Genomic DNA, 19,178 nt, shown 5'->3' on the forward strand with positions numbered 1-19,178 from the left:
ACCCAAGGGCTTTGGAAATGCAGTCGCAGCTGGATAAAGTGTGGAAACCATCAGTAGTCATCTTTCTTAGTTCTTCAAAATTTTATTAACAAAACAAGGAAGGGGGGAGGCAAGAGTGAGCGGATTCCACAGTCCCGCCCAGGCACAGAGAATGGAGAAACAAAGGAACAGACAAGAACAGGAAAAAGTTCTGAGACCCCCTGGTAACAGCAGCCGGGCAGTCAAATGGTGGATCGGTACAGGGAGAAACTCAAGGACCGCCGGAGAAACATATGAAGGGCAGAACAGACAAATGGGGATTCAGGGCAGCTCCCCAGCCTGGAATGCAGGGTGTGAGGACTTCTGCGCCATTGTGAGGCTCAGCGGTCAGCACTGGAGCGCAGGTCGGTAGTGAGTGGGTCATGCTGGATCGTTTGGTGCAGCATCAGGGCCAGTAATCCTGCCCGATTAGTCATGGCTGTGCGTACGTTGCGCTCCTGCTCAAACAGCTCGTCAAGCTTGTACCACTGACAGGAGAGCAGAAAAGAGCCATGAGAAGGAGCTCCAGAAGCCCCGCCTGACCCCAGCCACATCCAGCATCAAAACCTACCACGCGCACACGCTCCAAATCCACTTCAGCACGCCGCAACTTCTCCCAGCAGTAGTGGCGGTTACACTGGCGCTTGGGCAGGCGGCAGAAGTCACCTGTGAGCTCAAAGACATCACGTACAAGGGGGCACCCGCATACCTCATCAGCTGGCACCTGCAGCGAGATGGGGGGTCGGGGATGAATGGGGGTGGTGAGGCAGGAAAGAAGACAGGAATGGGAAGTGGTCAGGGAGGTAGGAAGGAAGGAATGGAAAGTTCAGGGAGAGGAGAAGAATGGAAAAGGGGAGGAACAGGAGATGAGAGGAAAAAGGAAAGGAATGAAGGATGATGAGGCAGGCAAAGCAAGGTCATGGAAGTGGTCAAGTAGGGAAAAGGTAAGGAAGGAGGGGAGAGGAGGGAGCAAGGGATGAATGTGGGCCAGTGAGGAGGAAGAAAGGACAGAAGGGCGGGGGGAGTTGAAGGAAAACCTTACTTTGGGGTCCCGTGAGTGCTCGGGGCACAGCACCTGGAGCCGCTTACAGTATGTCTTGCTCTGAGGATTGTAGACATCACAGAAGAGTCGGGTAGCTCTGGGGGTTTGGAGTAAAGACAGGGTAGTGGAGGGAGACCCACCCGTTCTTGCCCGTGCCCGTATCCTGCCCCAACATGCCACTTCTGACCCCAGCCTCGACCTCCCTGCTCTAACTCCACGTAGCGCCCACACTCACCCCTCAATGCGTGTGGGGTACATGGACCCAAAGGACGTCTGGCTCTCATACTGGAGGGATGAGCACAAATGGAGGGAACTGTGGATGTGTGCTGCATCCCAAGACACCCCCCCAGACAACATGTCTCTCCCCCACGGACCCACTGATGATTCCCCCTCAGGCTGACACCCTGACCTTGGCGTAGCAGCGCTCCATGTGGCGCAAGGCAACACGTGGGTTGATGGGATGCCCGCAAGAGACACAGAAGATCTGCAGGTCCGTGTCGTCGCTGTCACCCTCATTGCTCTGTGTGGAGCGGAAAGAACGATGAGGCCAGTCAGGACTAGGTACTGGGCCCCGCACCGCTGGGCCTGTGCCTGCTCACCTCCTCATCCTCACGGACAGCCTGCTGCTTGGCACGAAGAATGATGGCCTCAAGCTCATGGAATCGGCGCTCCATTTCCTGGAGGCGGGTGCGGGCACTCTGCTGTTCACGGCGAATACGTTCGAGCAGCTTCTTCCCGTGCTCCTCAGCAATGCAGGGACTCTGCTGCCACTGCTGGATGCGCTGGGGGAGGATCTCGTAGATGCGGCTGCAGGGAGGCAGTTGGTTGGGTGCAGGCAGGGAAAGTGGCAAGCAACAAAATAGGTGGGGCAGGGGGTGTATCCAAGAATGGTAGAACGGATGGGTGACCAAACGGCAAAAGGATAAGTGACTGAGCAGTAGATAAAAAGGCAGATGAGCACCAGAATGGTAGATGGATGAGGGGTGGATGGGGGGTGCTTCATGGACCGAACAGTGTGCAGGTGACTGACCGGAAGACATCTGGTCATGCCCGACCCTATACTCCCCGACTCCCTTGAACTCTCCAGGAATGACTCACTTGGCTGCCAGCTTCATGCCACAGTCATCTGAGCAATACTTGGAGCCAGGCTGGGCAGGGCGCACACAGCCAGGTCCCAGGCACTGCGGTAGCGACGCAGGGTCCTTGGCATCGGCACGTTCTGGGTGTTTCCATTTGTCCTTGTGCTTCTGCTTCTGCCGATGCCGCTTGTATCTCTCTTCCTTCTATGGGACAAAGCGGGTCAGGTCAGGATGGAGTTGAAGTCAGCCCTGAATGCCTGCCTCCCCCCATATTCCACCCCCTTCTGGCTCTTGCCCCATCCAGCCTCTGACCTTTGCCTCTCCCTCGCCTCCCTGCCCTCTGCTTTCCCACACCCACTTCACCCTTCCCGTCACCTTTTTCTCAGACTTCTTCTCCCGACGCTTTACATGCTTCACTTTCACTGCCCTCTTCCGCAGGGCAGGATCCAAGAACGGGGACTCCTCTGTGTCACTCATCCAGGGCTGCAAGTGAGGCATATGCTGACCCACCTGCCCCACTTGTGACTACCCCACCACCTACTCAGTTCCCAAATCAGCCTTCCATACTCTGCCTTCTCTCCTCATCATGGAAACTCAGCTTCTGTAACCTCCACCCTTCCACCATGGCACGCTCCACCTGCTCACCAGGCCATGGTCATCAAAGGCCCCTGCACAGAAGTCCTGGTACAGGTCAGGATCCAGTGGTAGGTCCTCGTCTGAGAGTGGCTCAGGTGTGGCCGTAGCCTCAGGTGGCTCCTTGACCGCTGATGATGCCACTGCCCCCTCGTCCTCACGGATGCGCCCCAGCTTCTGTGATGGCTGTGGCTGCTGCTGGGTGGGCAGTGGCCTGCGAGGCCTTGGCAGGGATTCTGAGGGCGTCACTGGCGAGAGCTGCAGGGCAGAATCTCAGGACTGGCCCTGACCGCCCTGCCCGCATGCCCCGCCCCGCCCTGGGGGGCTGGACTCACCGAGGAAGGGAAGTACTTGTACGATTCCTGTGCCGGCAGGAGGAAGGCCCAGGTCAGCCCCAAGTGGATGGAGGGTGGCCCTGCCCTAGCCCCTCCCACAAGAGCCTAGCCCCACCAACTAACCCTGCCTCACCTCCCCAGAAACACACCCACTGCTCCTACTTCTCATCACTAGGACATGCTGAACCCTGCCCCACCTGGCCTGACATGCCTGACCACCTTGAAACATCTGGCTCTACTCTGCCCATCTGGGGTTGGAGGCGCCCCTGCTAGCCCTGCACACCTGATCACGCCCCATTCGTCTGGACAGGTCAGGCTCCTTCCCACCTGTCTATGTGCAGTAGGCCCCACCTCACCTGGCCCACCCCTCCTAGCCTCAGTGAGCTCCTCCTGGACACACTGACGCCCCCACCTGGCCCTGCCCAGCTCTACCCATGCTCACCCGGGCCCGCAGCTGGCACTGACGCAGCCGGCACTTCTGCCGGATCTTGTTGGGGCCCCCAAACTTCTTCATGTCCCGACAGAAGTCACAGTGGCCACAGTCCTCAGTGCGCCGGCAGGCCTCACACTCGCCACACATGCGGGCTGACCGTTTGATCTGCTGCTGCTGTTGCTGCTGCTGCTGCTGCTGCTGCTGCTGGTGATGCTGGGGGAAGGGGCCCGGAACAGAAATCAGGAACCCAAGGAGGGCCTGACACGGGATCACCCTACCTATCCCAGCCGTGGCAGCCACTCACCTGGCTGGGTGTGGCCACCAAGGGCTGTGGAGAGGATTTGTGGGGCGAAGCAGAGCCCCGAGCAAGCATCGCCCCAACCCCTGTCCCTGACCCCGCCCGGCGCTGCAGATCTGGATCCGGGGCAGGCCTCTTGCGCCCTCCACCCTCATCCCGAGGCTCACTGCCGTCTCGTTCATTGCTGTCCCGCTCCCGTGACTTCTTGTGCCGATAACGGATTTCCAGCTTGGGGTCTTTCTCTGCGGGGCAGACAGTGGGACCAGGACAGGTTAACAATGAGGGATTTGGATGGTCCCAGAACTCTTTCTTCCTCTTCTTTTCTGTCCCACTCACCTGCTCTGTCCCCCTACTCCAGGGCAGGCTAACCCCTCTGGTGGGACCCTGTGTTTGGGCTCACAGTGGAGTCTCCATTCCAACTCACCACAAACCAACAATCACCCACAGAGACACGTCACTACTCCCTATGACCCACCCTCCCTTTATGGATTCTCCCTCAAGGCAGGTGGACCTGCCTGCCCTGTCCAGGCACCCCCCCCTCACCTCGGCAATCCCGACAGTACCACTCCCGGATGGCCTTGGCCATCTTCTCAGTGATCCGGATGCAGTCCCCATGGAACCACTCATTGCAGTTGTCACACCCGCTGCAGAGGATGGGGTGAGTGGTGCAGATGTGAGGGGCCGGACCCATCAGCCTCACCCAACCTTGCAGGTGTCAGCCCCACCCGCCTCTCCCCGGCTCACATCATGAAGCAGTTGATATCTGGTTTGCGGCAGATGCAGTAGATGGGTGCATTCTCCCCATTCTCCGATTTGCTGTCCTCTCCAGCATCTGGAGGCTCTGGGTCTGAGCCATCACCCTCCTGTGGGACCCCCCCCCCATCATGGCTTCTTAGAGAACCCCTATCATGGTGCCTCATTCCTTGCTACAGCTCCATCGTGGCTCACCACAAACCCCAACATTCTGCCAATAAACTTTCTATCACAGTTCCTCATAGATCTTTGCATCACGGTCCCCACAAACTCCCATCACTCACCCCTAACACCCCAGTACCGTTCTTTCAGATCCCATCATTCTGTCTCAGACTTCCCATCACTAACACCCCATTACTCTATCCACACACTGATAACGGTTAGTTATAAACTACCGCGCATCACATATTGCCCCCATCTCTTCTCACAGACACCACGGGATATATTCTACACACTTCCCAACACCGTTTCCCATAGATCTCCCGTTATTAACCCCACAGACAACCCCGCCCCCCATCACGGCTCCCCACGAACTCCTTGACACAGACTCATCACAGCTTATTACACACTGCCTGGTGCGGCTCTGCCCAATCTCCCATTCGGATTGCCACGGAACTACCTATCGAGAGACCCCCACCAAACTTCCATTACGAACCCCTAAAATGGCTCATCACAAAACTCCCAGATGGTTCACACATCAGAAAATTTTCAGAACCTCAGACCCCCAACGTTCTACCCACAGACCCCTGTTAAGGCTCACCACGGGCGCCCACCATACTGCCCAGACTCTTCCTACTGTTCACCACAGACTCTCTTGCCTCTGCCCACGGACCCCGCCTCTACCAATCCCACTGACCTCTACTGCCGACCCCCTCCCGGGACTCGTACTCACCATCTCTCCGTTCTCGGCGCACCCCTCCGCTGCCCCCGCCAGCGACCCGCGAACCTGCTGCACAGACCTCTCGCTGGCGTTCGCGGCCGTTGTAAAGGCGCCCACAACTACTTCCGCTTTGGTCGCGCCTCCCGGGCACCGTACTCTTATTGCGCAGGCCCAATGCGTCGGCTCCGCAGCAAACAAGTAGATCCGGCGCCTAGAGCCGCTACAAGTCTCTCAGACGCCACCATCTTGACTATTGACTACTGAGACCGTAAGGCTGCCGAATCCGTAAGTGCGGGAAACATGGCCGCACCTGCATCGCAGCTTTCCCGAGATCACCGCCACTCTGTCGGCCGAGTCCGTACGGTGACCACTTGTACGGACACAACGTTACAGGCAACATGGCCGCGCCTGTGCGCCACTTCCACGCATATGCCGTCATCTTGGAATCTGATTCCGTAAGATGGCCGAGTCCGTACGTTTACAAGCAATACATGGCAGCGCCTTAATCGCGGCTTCCACAAGGTGCCGCCATTTTGACCATCGATTCCGTACGCCGGAGGCTTGTCCTGCTGAGAAGTTCACAGAAAAAGTGGCGGCTTCCGAAACACGACCTGTATCAAGTCACACTCATTCTTCTATTCAATCACTTTACCCTTTCACATGTATAAATGGGACGCCAGCAGACTGGGTGTCGTGCGCTGCGAAGGAAACCATTCCCCCTGGTATGTCTCCGACGTTTACCTTCCACCGCTCTTTCCCGCTCAGCCAGGCCTGGCACTGTTCAGCCCCTGGGCTTTTGCAGGAGTGCTTTCGCTTCTCAGAATTAGTCCCAAGCAACGGTGCAAGGCCATGAACGGTGGTGGACTGACCGACTCTGGTGAGAAGTGGCCTAACCAAAGTAGATTTTGAAATCCGAGACACTGGCTTCACCAAGTCTTCCCCGACCTGTGGATTTGACAGGTTCCTGGTGACATCCGCTTTGGTTCTCTTGTTTCATACACATTCAATTCTTTCCTATAAAATTAATTTTAACATTCTGTTTTAAATTAGATTAAGTACAAAAAAAAAAATCTGGACAGATCGGAGAGCTAGGCATCTCAGGGTAATGATCTAACTCTGGCAACCACGGAGGTCAAATGACTTACAAAAGGTCAGTGCCCCCATCACCCCACATCCCACGGGATACGCGAGTCGTGGTCATACTAAATATCCACATGTCCACATTCAAAGTCAGAACGACTTGATTCGGGTTGAAGAGAGGGGTCTGGGGAAAATGAAAATTTTCACTCTTTGCTAACATTTATTCTGGATTTCTTGGCTCTGGACGTAGCAACTTCTTTGCTACTGATGGTTATCCTGTGTATGGTTCAGATATCTGGGGTTTTGTGTTATTTTTTCGCCTTTCCTAAACGTTTTTACTCGTTGTCCCCTCCACACCATCACAGACACCAAAGACACAGAAGCCGCAACATGGATTCTGTGACCCTCTCTTCCTAAAACAGGTTTTTAATCCACAAAATGGAACTTCAAATCCAGACTTGCCTCCTTTTTTAAATAAATTAATACTGAGTTATCTTAATTTGATTGTAATTTATTTTAATAAACAATTTAATTCATCAAATTAATTGTTCATTTAATGTATTAGTTTTAGTATAAATGAATATATGTTGGTAAGGTACTCAGATAAATTTAGTTTAACATCAATTTATGAATTTCATATAATTCAATTTTAAGTTAATTACAATTTGATGTATGAAAATAAGTTTAAGGGAATATAGTTCAAGTATGACTTAAATGTAATTACTCAAATTTAACATTACTGACTTCTGATTTACTCAATTTAATTTGGTTCAAAATAATTTAATATTAATTCAATTTGTTCAAGTATCATTTAATTTCAATTTAATTTTTTTACTTTGATATTTTACATTTTATTTAATATGATTTAATTTAATTCAATTTCCATTTAATTTAACACATTTAAATTTTAATTCAAATTCACCTAATTCATTACATTTCAATGTTACATAACTAAATTGAATGAATTAAATTTATATTCAATTACTATAATATTTAAGTATAATTTATTAAATTAAATATGATTTATTCGGTTTAGAAAAAACAGTGGGAAAACACAAATTGCTCACCTCATGAATGCAAAAAGAGCTATCAGTACAGATCTTACAGATATTAAAAAGAGAATATTATTCACACATTTATACCAACCTAATGCAATATATTTATTTGACTACTTAGATAAAATGAACAAATTCATTGAAAAAGACAACTTAGCAAAACTAACACTTGAAGAAATAGAAATTTTGAATAGCCAAGCAGCTATTAGATTATAGGAATTTCTAATTAAAAAACTTTTCCACAGGGCGCCTGGGTGGCGCAGTCGGTTAAGCTCCGACTTCAGCCAGGTCACGATCTCCGGGTCCGTGAGTTCGAGCCCCGCGTCGGGCTCTGGGCTGATGGCTCGGAGCCTGGAGCCTGTTTCCGATTCTGTGTCTCCCTCTCTCTCTGCCCCTCCCCCGTTCATGCTCTGTCTCTCTCTGTCCCAAAAATAAATAAAAAAACGTTGAAAAAAAATTAAAAAAAAAAAAAACCCAAAAAAAAACTTTTCCACAAAGAAAACCCCAAGCCCAAATAGCTTCACTAATAAATTCCATCAAATATTTAAGGAGGAAAAAAGACCAATCCTATACAAAGTCTTTGAGATAATAGAGGAAGAAGGAATACTTCCCCATTCATTTTCAGAATCATTTCCCTGATACCAGACTAGACAAAGACAAGAAAAGAAAATGACAGGCCAACCTACCCCACGAGCATAAATGCTACAAATTTTGAGAAACAGTCTCCAAAAGACTGCTTTTACTTTCGACATCACTACAGAATTTAGAGTTCTCCCAAACCATGCTTACTTCTGACACTAATTGCAAGTTCAGGGGTTCCCAACTAATTTGCTAGAAGGCCTCACAGAACTTACTGAAAATTGTATTCACAGGTATCACAGGGAGAGGATCAAAATCTGTCATAGAACAGGGTCTGGAAGGGTTCCAAATACAGAGCTTTGAGTTATCCCGTCCCTTAGGAATCATAGACAGAGTTAGCTGCTCTCAGGAGCAATATGTGACAAACACACATGGAGAATTGTCAACCAGAGAAGCTCACCTGACCCTTGCTGTCCAGAGTCTTTATTGGAGTTCCATTACTTACGCACTGTTGACTGCCCATGTGCCTGATCACAGTTTCTGTCCCCTCAAGAGGAGGAGATCATACCATGTGACTCAGAGTCCTCACCCTAAGTCACATTGTTAGACTGTCCGTTGACTAAAGGCCCTCAGGCAAAGACATTTCTGTCAGGAATGACATTAAAGGGCTTAAAGATTACCTTCCAGAAGCCAAGGAGAGTAAAAGACAGACTTGTCTTTAGGCAAAGTTAAATTTTTTACTACATAGATGCAAAGTCATTAACAAAATATAAGCAATTGCATCTAGCCATTTATAAAAATGATAATACACCATGAAGAAGTGTATTTATGCCAGGAATGATAACCCAAATGCAAGACTGATTTAGCGTTTGAAATATTGCAAGTGACTAGTTATACCATGACACTCTGTTTACCTTATACATCTCCATACAGGCCAAGTACGCAAAATTTAATTGCAGTCTGAGTCTCGGTGGAATGCCCTGGATTTCCCCAAAACCAAGGGAGAGAAGCAGCCTCATGAGAAATAGCCCAAAGGCCATTTCTCATCCATCTTCCCGGCTGCAGTTGACCACAAGACTTACCACTTCACCTCTCCTTTGGGAATGACTGCTGGTTATAGAAGCACTTGATTCAAGTTTAGAGGTGATTTTTCAGCAGAAAAGTGACCACCGCTGGTACTACCCATATGGCTCCTCTGATTTACTGTTTGTTTGTTTGTTTGTTTGTTCAATGGGACTAGGGATGCAGGAAACTGATACCATGATGACCTTGTAAAATAAACTGTCTGAATGTGTTTGAGCTTTTTGTCTCCTAATTAACTGAGTCTGTGGAAGAATGGCAAGCCATGCTGAACAGCTGTAGTAGTGATACATGTAGCCTTATTAGCCACCACACTACTTAAGCTGAAGGACTGCTTGTCCACTTGATAGTTTAAGACAGTGAACATTAAAACTCCCTGGGATCCAGTAGCAAATGCTCTTGCCTAAGTGGTGGATGAGTAAGGGTCCCCCCATTGTCCAACCTGTTAATAGATGATAGATAAACCCACTGGTTGGCAAGTCAAAGCCTCAGTGTCAGTGTCCCAAAGCATCATCACAGGCTGCCCACAGGACTGACTGATAAGCCACCTCCCAAATTTAGGAGCCTATTTGCTAAGTTTTTTGGGTTTATGTGCTTATGCTGCATAATCACTCTGGCCATCAAGAAAAACTGTTCTTTCTTCCCCAGATAGAACGTGCCTTACAAGACAGGTGTTGCTGAATGCAATTGAGCTAGCCCTATGGTTGTCCTGGTTTTGCTTGAAAGGCTGTAAGCTACTCTATTACCTCTCTTAAACCTCACTGTCAGCTATAAATCAAAAACAGGCTGTTGGGGTGCCTGGTTGGCTCAGTTGGTTGAGCGTCCAACTTCAGCTCAGGTCACGATCTTGTGGTCTGGTCCATGGGCTTGAGCCCCACTTTGGGCTTTGTGCTGACAGCTCAGAGCCTGGAACCTGCTTCTGATTCTGTGTCTCCCTCTCTCTTTCTGCTCCCCCCGACCCCGCTCATGCTGTCTGTCTGTCTGTCCGTCTGTCTCTCTCTCAAAAATAAACATTTAAAAAAATTTTAAAAATTTAAAAAGCAGGTACGATTACTGTGCTATGTGGGAAGAAGCCATTACACAGCCCCGGCCAATATTCCCGTTAATGAACCTATGTTTATTTTGTTTGTTTGGTTGGTTGGCTGGTTTTGTTTTTGTTTTTAACTGACTCTTTGGGCTGCCACTTTTAGAGTATAACAGAATCCTAAGACCAAAAAGTTAAAAACTCCCATCTTAAAATACACTAATTACAATTGACCTTTGAACAACGTGGGGGTTAGGGGCACTGAGCACCATGCAGTTGAAAATTGACATAACTTTTGACCCTCCCAAAACTTAACTACTAAAAACCTACTATTGCCTGGAAGCCTTACTGATAACACGGTCTATTACCATGTATTTTGTGTGTTTATATGTATTATACACTGTATTCTTACAATAAAACTAGAGAAGAGAAAATGTTATTAAGGAAATCATAAGTAAGAAAAACACATTTTCAGTACTCTACTGTATTTATTGAAAAAAAATCTGCATGTAAACTTAAACATGTGTTGTTCAGGGGTCAAGTGTATAGTGTGGAGAAACTGCCTGTGTTTGTGCTAAAGTGTCTCCAGTTTTACCAACCATCGCTTTTACCCCATTGGTGCAACTATTAATAAGCTGAGAAGGGGGAGGGAGCCTTAATATTATGAAAAGGTTTTGTACTGGGATTCTTTTTTTTTTTTTTAATTTTTTTTTCAACGTTTATTTATTTTTGGGACAGAGAGAGACAGAGCATGAACAGGGGAGGGGCAGAGAGGGAGGGAGACACAGAATCGGAAACAGGCTCCAGGCTCTGAGCCACCAGCCCAGAGCCCGACGCGGGGCTCGAACTCACGGACTGCGAGATCGTGACCTGGCTGAAGTCGGACGCTTAACCGACTGCGCCACCCAGGCGCCCCATTGTACTGGGATTCTTGCACAGAGAGTTGTGACACCGAGGCTTTTCTTTCCAGGAAGCAACCTTATTCCTGTCGGCACTGCTCACCTGGGTTCGTACTGAAGAATTGAGCCCTGAACGCACCACATGGTATAGTTTTTTGCATATTTTCCACTTTTTTGTCTCCCATAGATGGTAACATACAAACCTGTAGTCTGATTAAGTGGTCTTATGTTACAAGGTCATGAAGGATGTTGTCACATACACTTATAACCAGGTTGCCTTGAGGTTTTTTGTTTGTTTTTTTCCCTTAGGGACGGGACCCTACCACAGTTTGATTTTGCACCACCGGAAATAATCTCAGGAATCCCCAGGGATCCACAGACAACACTTTGAGAAGTAATTTTCCATACCATAAAGATTACTATTGATCAAATACTGCTGAATATCGTTGATTGGTTAACATATATTATTCTCATTGCACTAACTAAACTGGAACCTCTTTGAAGTCAGGGACACAAGCCCTTTACTTTTGTTAGTATGTGGTGCACCATCTACCTGGTGCCCCATAGATAAATGTCAGTTAGTTAATACATAATCATGCTCATTAAGATCTTAAAAATAATCAGCAGTTACCTTTCTGTAAATGACTCAGGAAGAGAACACAAAAAGTTGCTAGATAGCCACAAAAATGTTCTGAAATGGGAGGAGAAATTATGTTTTAAATACACCAGTGGGTCAGCGAAGAAATACACCAGTGAAATCCTGTCAGAAGAGGCAGAGTAACTTTTCAAGGTTTATTTATTTATTTATTTATTTATTTATTTATTTATTTATTTATTTATTTTGAGGAGGGGAGGGGCAGAGGGAGAGAGAGAATCCTAAACAGCTTTCACACCCACAGAGCTGGACACAGGGCTCAGTCTCAAGAACTGTAAGATCATGACATGAGCCGAATGAGATCAAGGAGATCAGGAGTTTGAAGCTCAACCAACTGAACCACCCAGGCCCCCTCAAGGTCTTTCTAATCTAGAGTTTTATTGTAGCAAAACACTGTAACTTAGTAAAGTCCTAAAATTTACAAGGAAAAGAAAGTATGATTTGTGATATTTTTCCTTTACTTTTCTTCTAATTGTAACACTAACACACTAAAGGGAAACTAGAAAATCTAGGAATATGTGAAACAAAACCCACCAATAATCCTACCATTAAAGAGAAGCATTGTTAACTTGCTAATGTATTTACTTATGTACATATAGGTACATAAACATGAAGAAATAGATTTGGGCTTCTGCGGTATTTCTAGGTTCTAGAATACATTCTAAAATATTTCTATATTTTAATGTTTTGATCTAATGTTTTTTGAGGAATACTTTTCCATGTCCATAAATATTTATTAAAATAATTCTTGAACTAATTTAAATGCTTTTTTTTTAAATCCCTGCAAGTTAGGATTGTTATCCCCACTTTATAGTGAAAGCAATTAAGACTTAGGGAGCCTAAGTCTCTTGCCAGGCCACACAGCCAGTAATAATAAATCTGATGTTATTAATAACATTCTTCCTGCTTTGAGCGCTGCTCGGCACTGACTAAGGGAAGCCCAGCATAGGAGCAGCTAAATGAAAAGCCTGATGGGGGAGCCACAGAATGCAGCAGGCTCTGAAAACTGAGGAACACAGTGGAGCTAAGCCAGAAAATGGATCAATAGTCCAGGTGATCAGACTCTAGGGATTAGGATCTTAGGAAACAAGCAATGTGAAATGAAGAGGAGAAGTCTCTGGAGATCAACACACTCCATAGTCTGTTCCTGTCAGGGTCATCAAAAAAGACATGACTTAGAGAGGCACTAGATAAAACAATGCTTTACTCACATAGAGAAGGGACAAAGCAAGATCAGTTTCACCAGTGGGTATTGGTTGCTCATAGCCAGTGGGGCTCTTATTGCATCGTGTGGGAATATCTTTGTTTCTGACCCATTATATGCTCCTTTGTTGTGTGTAAGTATGTGCATCATATAGCACCTGGCCAATTCCACTACTATGTCCCACCAGGAATGGGGTCCTTCACCTGCTGCACAAGATGGGTGCTTGCAAACCATCACCCTGCTAAGGAAAAACATATAGGTTTATTAAGCATAACACTAGGAATGGAGTCACTGGGTCATGTGGGAACCCTATGTTTGACTATTTGAAGAAATTGTTTTTCCAAGGGGCTTCACTGTTTTTTATTTCCACCAGTAGTGTGTGCAGATTCTAATGTCTCCAATTCCTCAATAACACTTATGATCTGTCTTTTGGCTTATAGCCATGCTAGTGTGTGTGAAGTGGTATCACACTGTGGGTTTGATTTGCATTTCCCTAATGGCTAATGATATTGAGCATATTTCCATGTGTATATTGGCCATTTTAATATTTTCTTTGGAGAAATATCACACCCTTTGCCTATTTTTCATTGTGTTAAATACTTGCCTGCAATAGTTCTATAAATATTCTAGATACATCCCTTATTAGATATGGGATTTGCAAACATTTTCTTCCATTCTGTCAATTAAGTCCTCACTTTCTTTTTATTTTTATTATTTAAAAAAATTTTTTAATGTTTTATTTATTTTTGAGAGAGCAGGGAAGGGGCAGAGAGAGAGGGATACACAGAATCTGAAGCAGACTACAGGCTCTGAGCTATCAGCACAGAGCCCGATGTGGGGCTCAAACCCATGAACCATGAGATCATGACCTGAGCTGAAGTTGGACGCTCAGCCTCCTGAGCCACCCAGGTGCCCCAAATCTTCACTTTCTTGATGGTGTTCTTTGAAGCACAAATGTTTTTAATCTTCAACCAACAAAACTAAAAGCCTACTGAATGGAGAAGATATTTGCAATTGACATATCTAATAAAGGGTTAGTATCCAAAATATATAAAGAACTTATACAACTTAACACCAAAATAACAAATAGTCCAATTAAAAATGGGCAGAAGACATGAACAGACGTTTCTCCAAAGAAGACATACAAACGGCCAAGAAACACCTGAAAAGATTCTCAACATCATTCATCATCAGAGAAATGCACTCAAAACCCCAATATCATCGTACACCTGTCAGAATGGCTAAAATCAAAAACTCAAAAAACAACGAATGTTGGCAAGGATATGGAGAAAAATGAACCTATGCACTGCTGGTGGGAATGCGAACTGGTGTAACCGCTGTGGAAGACAGTATGGAGGTTCCTCAAAAAAATTAAAAATAGAACTACCCTATGATCCAGTAATCATACTACTGGGTATTTACTCAAAGAATACGAAAACACTAGTTTGAAGGGGTGTATGCACTGCTGTTTACTGCAGCATTATTTACAATAGTCAACTATGGAAGCAGCCCAAATGTCCATCAATAGATGAATGGATAAAGAAGATGGAGTTTATGTATATACAATGGAATATTATTCAGCCATAAAAAAGAATTAAATCTTGCTATTTGCAATGACATAGATGGAGCTACAGAGTATAATGCTAAATGAAATAAGCCAGTCGAGAAAGACAAATACCATATGATTTCACTCATGTGTGGAATTTAAGAAACAAAACAAATGAACAGAGGAAAAGAAAAAAGAGACAAACCAAAAAACAGACTCTTAGCTGTAGAGAACAAACAGATAGTTACCAGAGGGGAGGTGGGTGGAGGGATGGGAAAGGAAAAACAAAGTTTTTAATTTTTATGATATCTAGTTTATCTATTTTTTCTTTTGTTACTTGTGCTTTTGATGTCATATCTAAAAAACTACTGCCTGATCCAAGGTTACAGAGATTCACACCTATGTTGTCTTCAAAAAGTTTTAGAGTTTAAGCTCTTTCATTTAGGTTTTTGGTCCATTCTGAGTTAAAAAATCCATTTTGAGTTTTCTATATGGTGTGAGGTAGGGGGTCCAACTTCATTCATATTTATATGGATATACAATTATCCCAGCAATGTTTGTTGACTATTCTTTCCTCAACGAATAGTTATGGCATCCTTGTCAGAAATCAATTGACAAGAAACATGAGGGTTCATTTTTGGACTCTCGACTCTATTCTACTGATCTACACATCTATCCTTATGCCAGTACCATATTCTATATGTCTTGAGGACTGTAGCTTTGTAGAAAGTTTTAAATTCAGGAAGTGTGAGTCTCTTTATTCTTTAAAGAATAAAGTATTTAAAATATTTAAATTATTGTTTAAAAATATTGTTTTAGCTCTTCTGGATTCATTAAATTTTCCTAAAATTTTATGATCAGCTTGTCTAATTTTTCGAAGGGGTCAGCCTGGGATTTTGATAGGGGTTGTTTGAATCTGTAGATCAGTCTGGGAGTAGTACTGCCATAGTAGCAACATCAAGTCTTCCGATTTACACACACGAGATGTCACCTTTTCCTCTTAACAGGAGCCCTGACTGCAGATCCAGTTGGGCTAGGCTGGGTCTAGGAATTGGGGGCAGCCTGGACAAGTTTCTAGAGTCTAGGGTGCAGGTCATTAACACCCTTTCCTCCCTTACTCCTACCACCTCCAAGTCCCCTCCCCTCCTACCTTTGAATTGTCACCATTACCACCACAATCAGTAGCAGGTATGAGGCCTTTCACTTCCATGAAACCAGAGGGTTAGTTGTCTTCAAGTTTCGAGGCCTCTGATACCAGCAGCTACCCCATAGAGGGACGATCCCACAAACCATAGTAACTAGTGAGGACTGCTTTAAGGTGTGGCATTCGGGTGGCCCCGGACTCCCCACTCCCTGAGGAGGATGGTTGTGATTGTGTTTGCTCCTGCCAGAGTGGGCAGTGTCACCATGGGAACCGAGGACGCCAAAACTAGCTATTTTCTCTAGACTCTGAGAAGCTGAGTGTCTGCGCTGTTCTCTCCTCCCAGGCCAGCCTCCCTGGATATTATACCCTTCTGCCCGGAAGGCCAACTAATTCCTAGTACATCTTTCCTTTGGAAAGGCTGAAGGTCTAAATACAACTCCAATTTATACAGTGAATTGTATGATAGGTATAAAGGTATGGCTCGCTCTCATCTGGCTCCAAGAGTGCATAGTTCGGCTCTTTTAGCAGTTCGGGAAGAGTTTTGTTATCTGGCTATTTACTGTACAGGCTGAAAATGGGGGTGAGAGGGCTAGAGTGCCCTCTCGGAAGAGGCTGGGGACAGCGGAGGTGATGGTGGCGGTCACGGTGCACCCGCCGTCCCGCCCCCCCAACCCAGTCCCAGGGCAGCCGCAGCTCTGCCTGCCCTTTGCCTGGTCCCCTCCGCCGCCGGTGGGTGCTTTCCCCACGGTGGTATCCGCAGGAGGGGCCCCAACCAGAGACCATAGGTGTTCCAAGAACGCCGCATCTCGCAAATGAACCGACCTGAAATCGAGTCCTGTGTGGGGTCGGTGGGCCTTTTCCGGGTTTGTCCAACCTCTGAACCTGCTTCTCCAAGGCTGGATTTCCATAATAAAAATCCCTCATCCCCAGGCGGTCGGGTGCACCCGGAGCTGGCGGGGCCTCAGCTCAGCGACAGGAAACCCAGGCTGTCCCCGAGGCTGGCACTGTCCCTGCAGACGCTGCCCACGGCCAGGGTGGCTCCCAGCAGACCCAGGGTCACGGTGGAAGGCTGCGCGCCTTCCTAGGCCGTGGTCCGCAGCAGACCATCGGCAGGCTTTCTATGGAGAGTTTAGCTAAGCTACTCCAAGGTATTGCCATACCCCCCCACCCCCATCCATTCTGTTTGGCCAAGGGGCTTGCAAGGGCCTCGAACTGACACTAGCCCCCTCCTGCAAGCGCAGGCCCAAGATAGCAGCCACAGAGTCACAAGCAAAGGCAAATTCCAGATATGACTTCCCCAACAGCCCTTGTGGTCAACAATCTCACCTGCCTCCCCAAGCCTTACTCACTACTTAGATAAGACCTCCTGGGACTTACCAAAACCCCACTCTTTGGTTTGAATTGATCAGTTCAGCCTGGGAACCCCAAAGCACTTCACCCAGGGACCCTAATTAAAGGCATGTGGCCCAGGTCCCACCTCCCCATCTGCACTTTGCCTTGATCTCTCCACCCCTGGAGGAAAGCGGGGTACTTCCCTCAGGACCTGTGAGTAATACACTTCTGTATTGCAATTTGTCTTGAGGTCTGTTGTTGAAATAGGGTTGGGGAGCAGGGGGCTCACCGTCCAGCACCCTGTGCTCCACTTAACAATGTTAATTTTACGAAGTCCTAGCACAGTGGCATGAGATGGGAGCCCATGGCCAAGCCACTTTTAACCCCCTCAAGGACTCAACCCTCTGCCGCCATGTGGTGAGAAGATCACAGAGACCAAACCCAGCCAGCTCAGGTCTGGGGACAGGTGGCACAAGAAGATCTCTGGATGGGAACCAGTTTGACCTCTTGGAGGCCAGGAAGTATATCACGGACCTCAGGGGACTGTGACACAATGGGGAGCAAAACACGGAGAAAACCCGCCTCCTCATAGGCTGGCATCTGCAGCCCTTCAGGAATCTGGCTCTTTGGAGCAGGGAACCTGAGGCTGTTTCCTCTGGGATATGACAGCCCCAACCCCTGTCTTCCCTACTATGTGGGGGCCCTGAGTACTAGGATAGGAGGGGGGGAATCCCTTCACGAAGTGGGACGCCTTGCTGGAGCCTGCTCTGGATAACTGCTGTTCTCTGCTAGGCATCGCCTTTCATACCACAACCGAATTAAATTTCTCACTCTTTGCTGACTTGTTTTTTCTAGCACTGTGATATGACTTTCTCCCCCTGCGGTGTTTCCTGGCTTACTCCTCTTTCTTCTCCTGATGATTTAGGGAGATGAAACAAGCGCTCACTTTGGCAGGACATATACTAAAATAGGAAAATAAAGGTTTGCAGTTTTCAGAACGCTTATGGCAGGCTGCCATGTTATGTCTTTGTTTCGTGCTGTTTTAAAAACTGTTATTGTTCTAATATTCTTTTGATCTCAAGCAAAGCAGGGAATTCCGTGAAAAGAAAACAGAGAACAAAAATAAAATCATTCTTGTGTGATTTCTTTGAAATAGTTTGGGATGGTTTTTACGTTACTTCATATGGACTGCTATTGTTTGCATTTCAAAACACGAACGCAGCTATGAAATGTTTTGTTTGTTCTTAAATGTATTATTCGATGTCATCCTATACGAATTTACAATATACATGCTTATATTTGCTCATGATACAAAAGATTTTGAGAAATCTTCGTAATACTACAAAGAAGTGTAACAAATAGAAAGCTTACGTTTTCGTTTGAACCGATGTTTTCCTTCAATCAAACAAAAATAGGAGAAGAGGGAAGTCACTGATTTTTTTTTTCTTTTGCTCTGCTGTTTCCTTTTCATGTTTAAAGTTAGCTTTCACTAAACACAGTATCACATTCACACATTCCCTGTTTCTTGGCACCACTGCCAGAGGAAGACAGCGATATTTACAACTATTATCAAAGTCAGAAAGCAGGGAGGTGGAGACAGCTGTTAACCAAAGCCTCTCAGAGCTCAGGCAGATTCTATTTCCTTCACTAATGACTATTACTATCCAGCCTGTGCTGCCATAAGGGTCCCACTGTAGCCCTTCTAGATTCCCTCTATTAAGAGAAACAGGCTTTTACTGGAGGCAGGTGCCCTGGTGAGGTAGGAAGTCCCAGTGCCGAGGAAACAGGAGCCTCTCCTCCACTTACTGGCTTCAGCACAGGAGGAGAATGGGAAAATGCCTGCGCCAAGAAGCTTCATTTTCACAGCTTTTTTTTTTTTTTAAACTATAGTATCATTTTTGATGGAGGCAAAGGAGCCCTGGTGTTACTGGAAAAGACAAACTTCTTCAGCACAAGTTTTCACTGATAGGATGGTGATGTTGGCCATGCATCTTCCTTCCATGTGTTAAGCTAGGAAACCCAAGAAGGCATAACCAGGACAGCTGACGCTGCAGACACAGAGCCCCCAAGGACCTGTGATAGAACCTCATAGATATCACAGGATCATCA

The 19,178-nt window shown here is 46.7% G+C and overlaps 1 protein-coding gene across 2 annotated transcripts; it reads right to left on the bottom strand.

Annotated features, from left to right (window-relative positions):
- Positions 1-57: 57 nt before the first annotated feature.
- Positions 58-5,820, bottom strand: CXXC1 (CXXC finger protein 1). Of its 2 annotated transcripts, XM_043558841.1 has the most exons (15): positions 5,484-5,820; positions 4,583-4,701; positions 4,382-4,482; positions 3,845-4,080; positions 3,550-3,753; positions 3,108-3,134; positions 2,785-3,030; positions 2,515-2,622; positions 2,159-2,343; positions 1,660-1,867; positions 1,470-1,580; positions 1,296-1,345; positions 1,061-1,157; positions 590-742; positions 58-506 (listed from the first exon to the last, which is right to left on the bottom strand). In XM_043558841.1, exons 1-15 carry the CDS (start codon positions 5,484-5,486, stop codon positions 360-362), a joined length of 1,995 nt encoding a protein of 664 aa, XP_043414776.1. In that variant the 5' UTR covers positions 5,487-5,820; the 3' UTR covers positions 58-359. The 2 variants fall into 2 exon arrangements, with proteins under 2 accessions (XP_043414776.1, XP_043414777.1); XM_043558842.1 differs by lacking the exon at positions 3,108-3,134.
- Positions 5,821-19,178: the final 13,358 nt, after the last annotated feature.

Source organism: Prionailurus bengalensis, chromosome D3, assembly GCF_016509475.1.
Source record: "Prionailurus bengalensis isolate Pbe53 chromosome D3, Fcat_Pben_1.1_paternal_pri, whole genome shotgun sequence".
NCBI lineage: Eukaryota > Metazoa > Chordata > Mammalia > Carnivora > Felidae > Prionailurus > Prionailurus bengalensis.

Excerpts from the sequence above, each read along its gene's own strand:
- CXXC1 (XM_043558841.1), bottom strand. Across the intron at positions 4,483-4,582 it reads GATATCAACTGCTTCATGAT|CGGGTGTGACAACTGCAATG; the intron begins GTGAGCCGGGGA and ends CATCCTCTGCAG. Across the intron at positions 743-1,060 it reads AGCACTCACGGGACCCCAAA|GTGCCAGCTGATGAGGTATG; the intron begins GTAAGGTTTTCC and ends ATCTCGCTGCAG.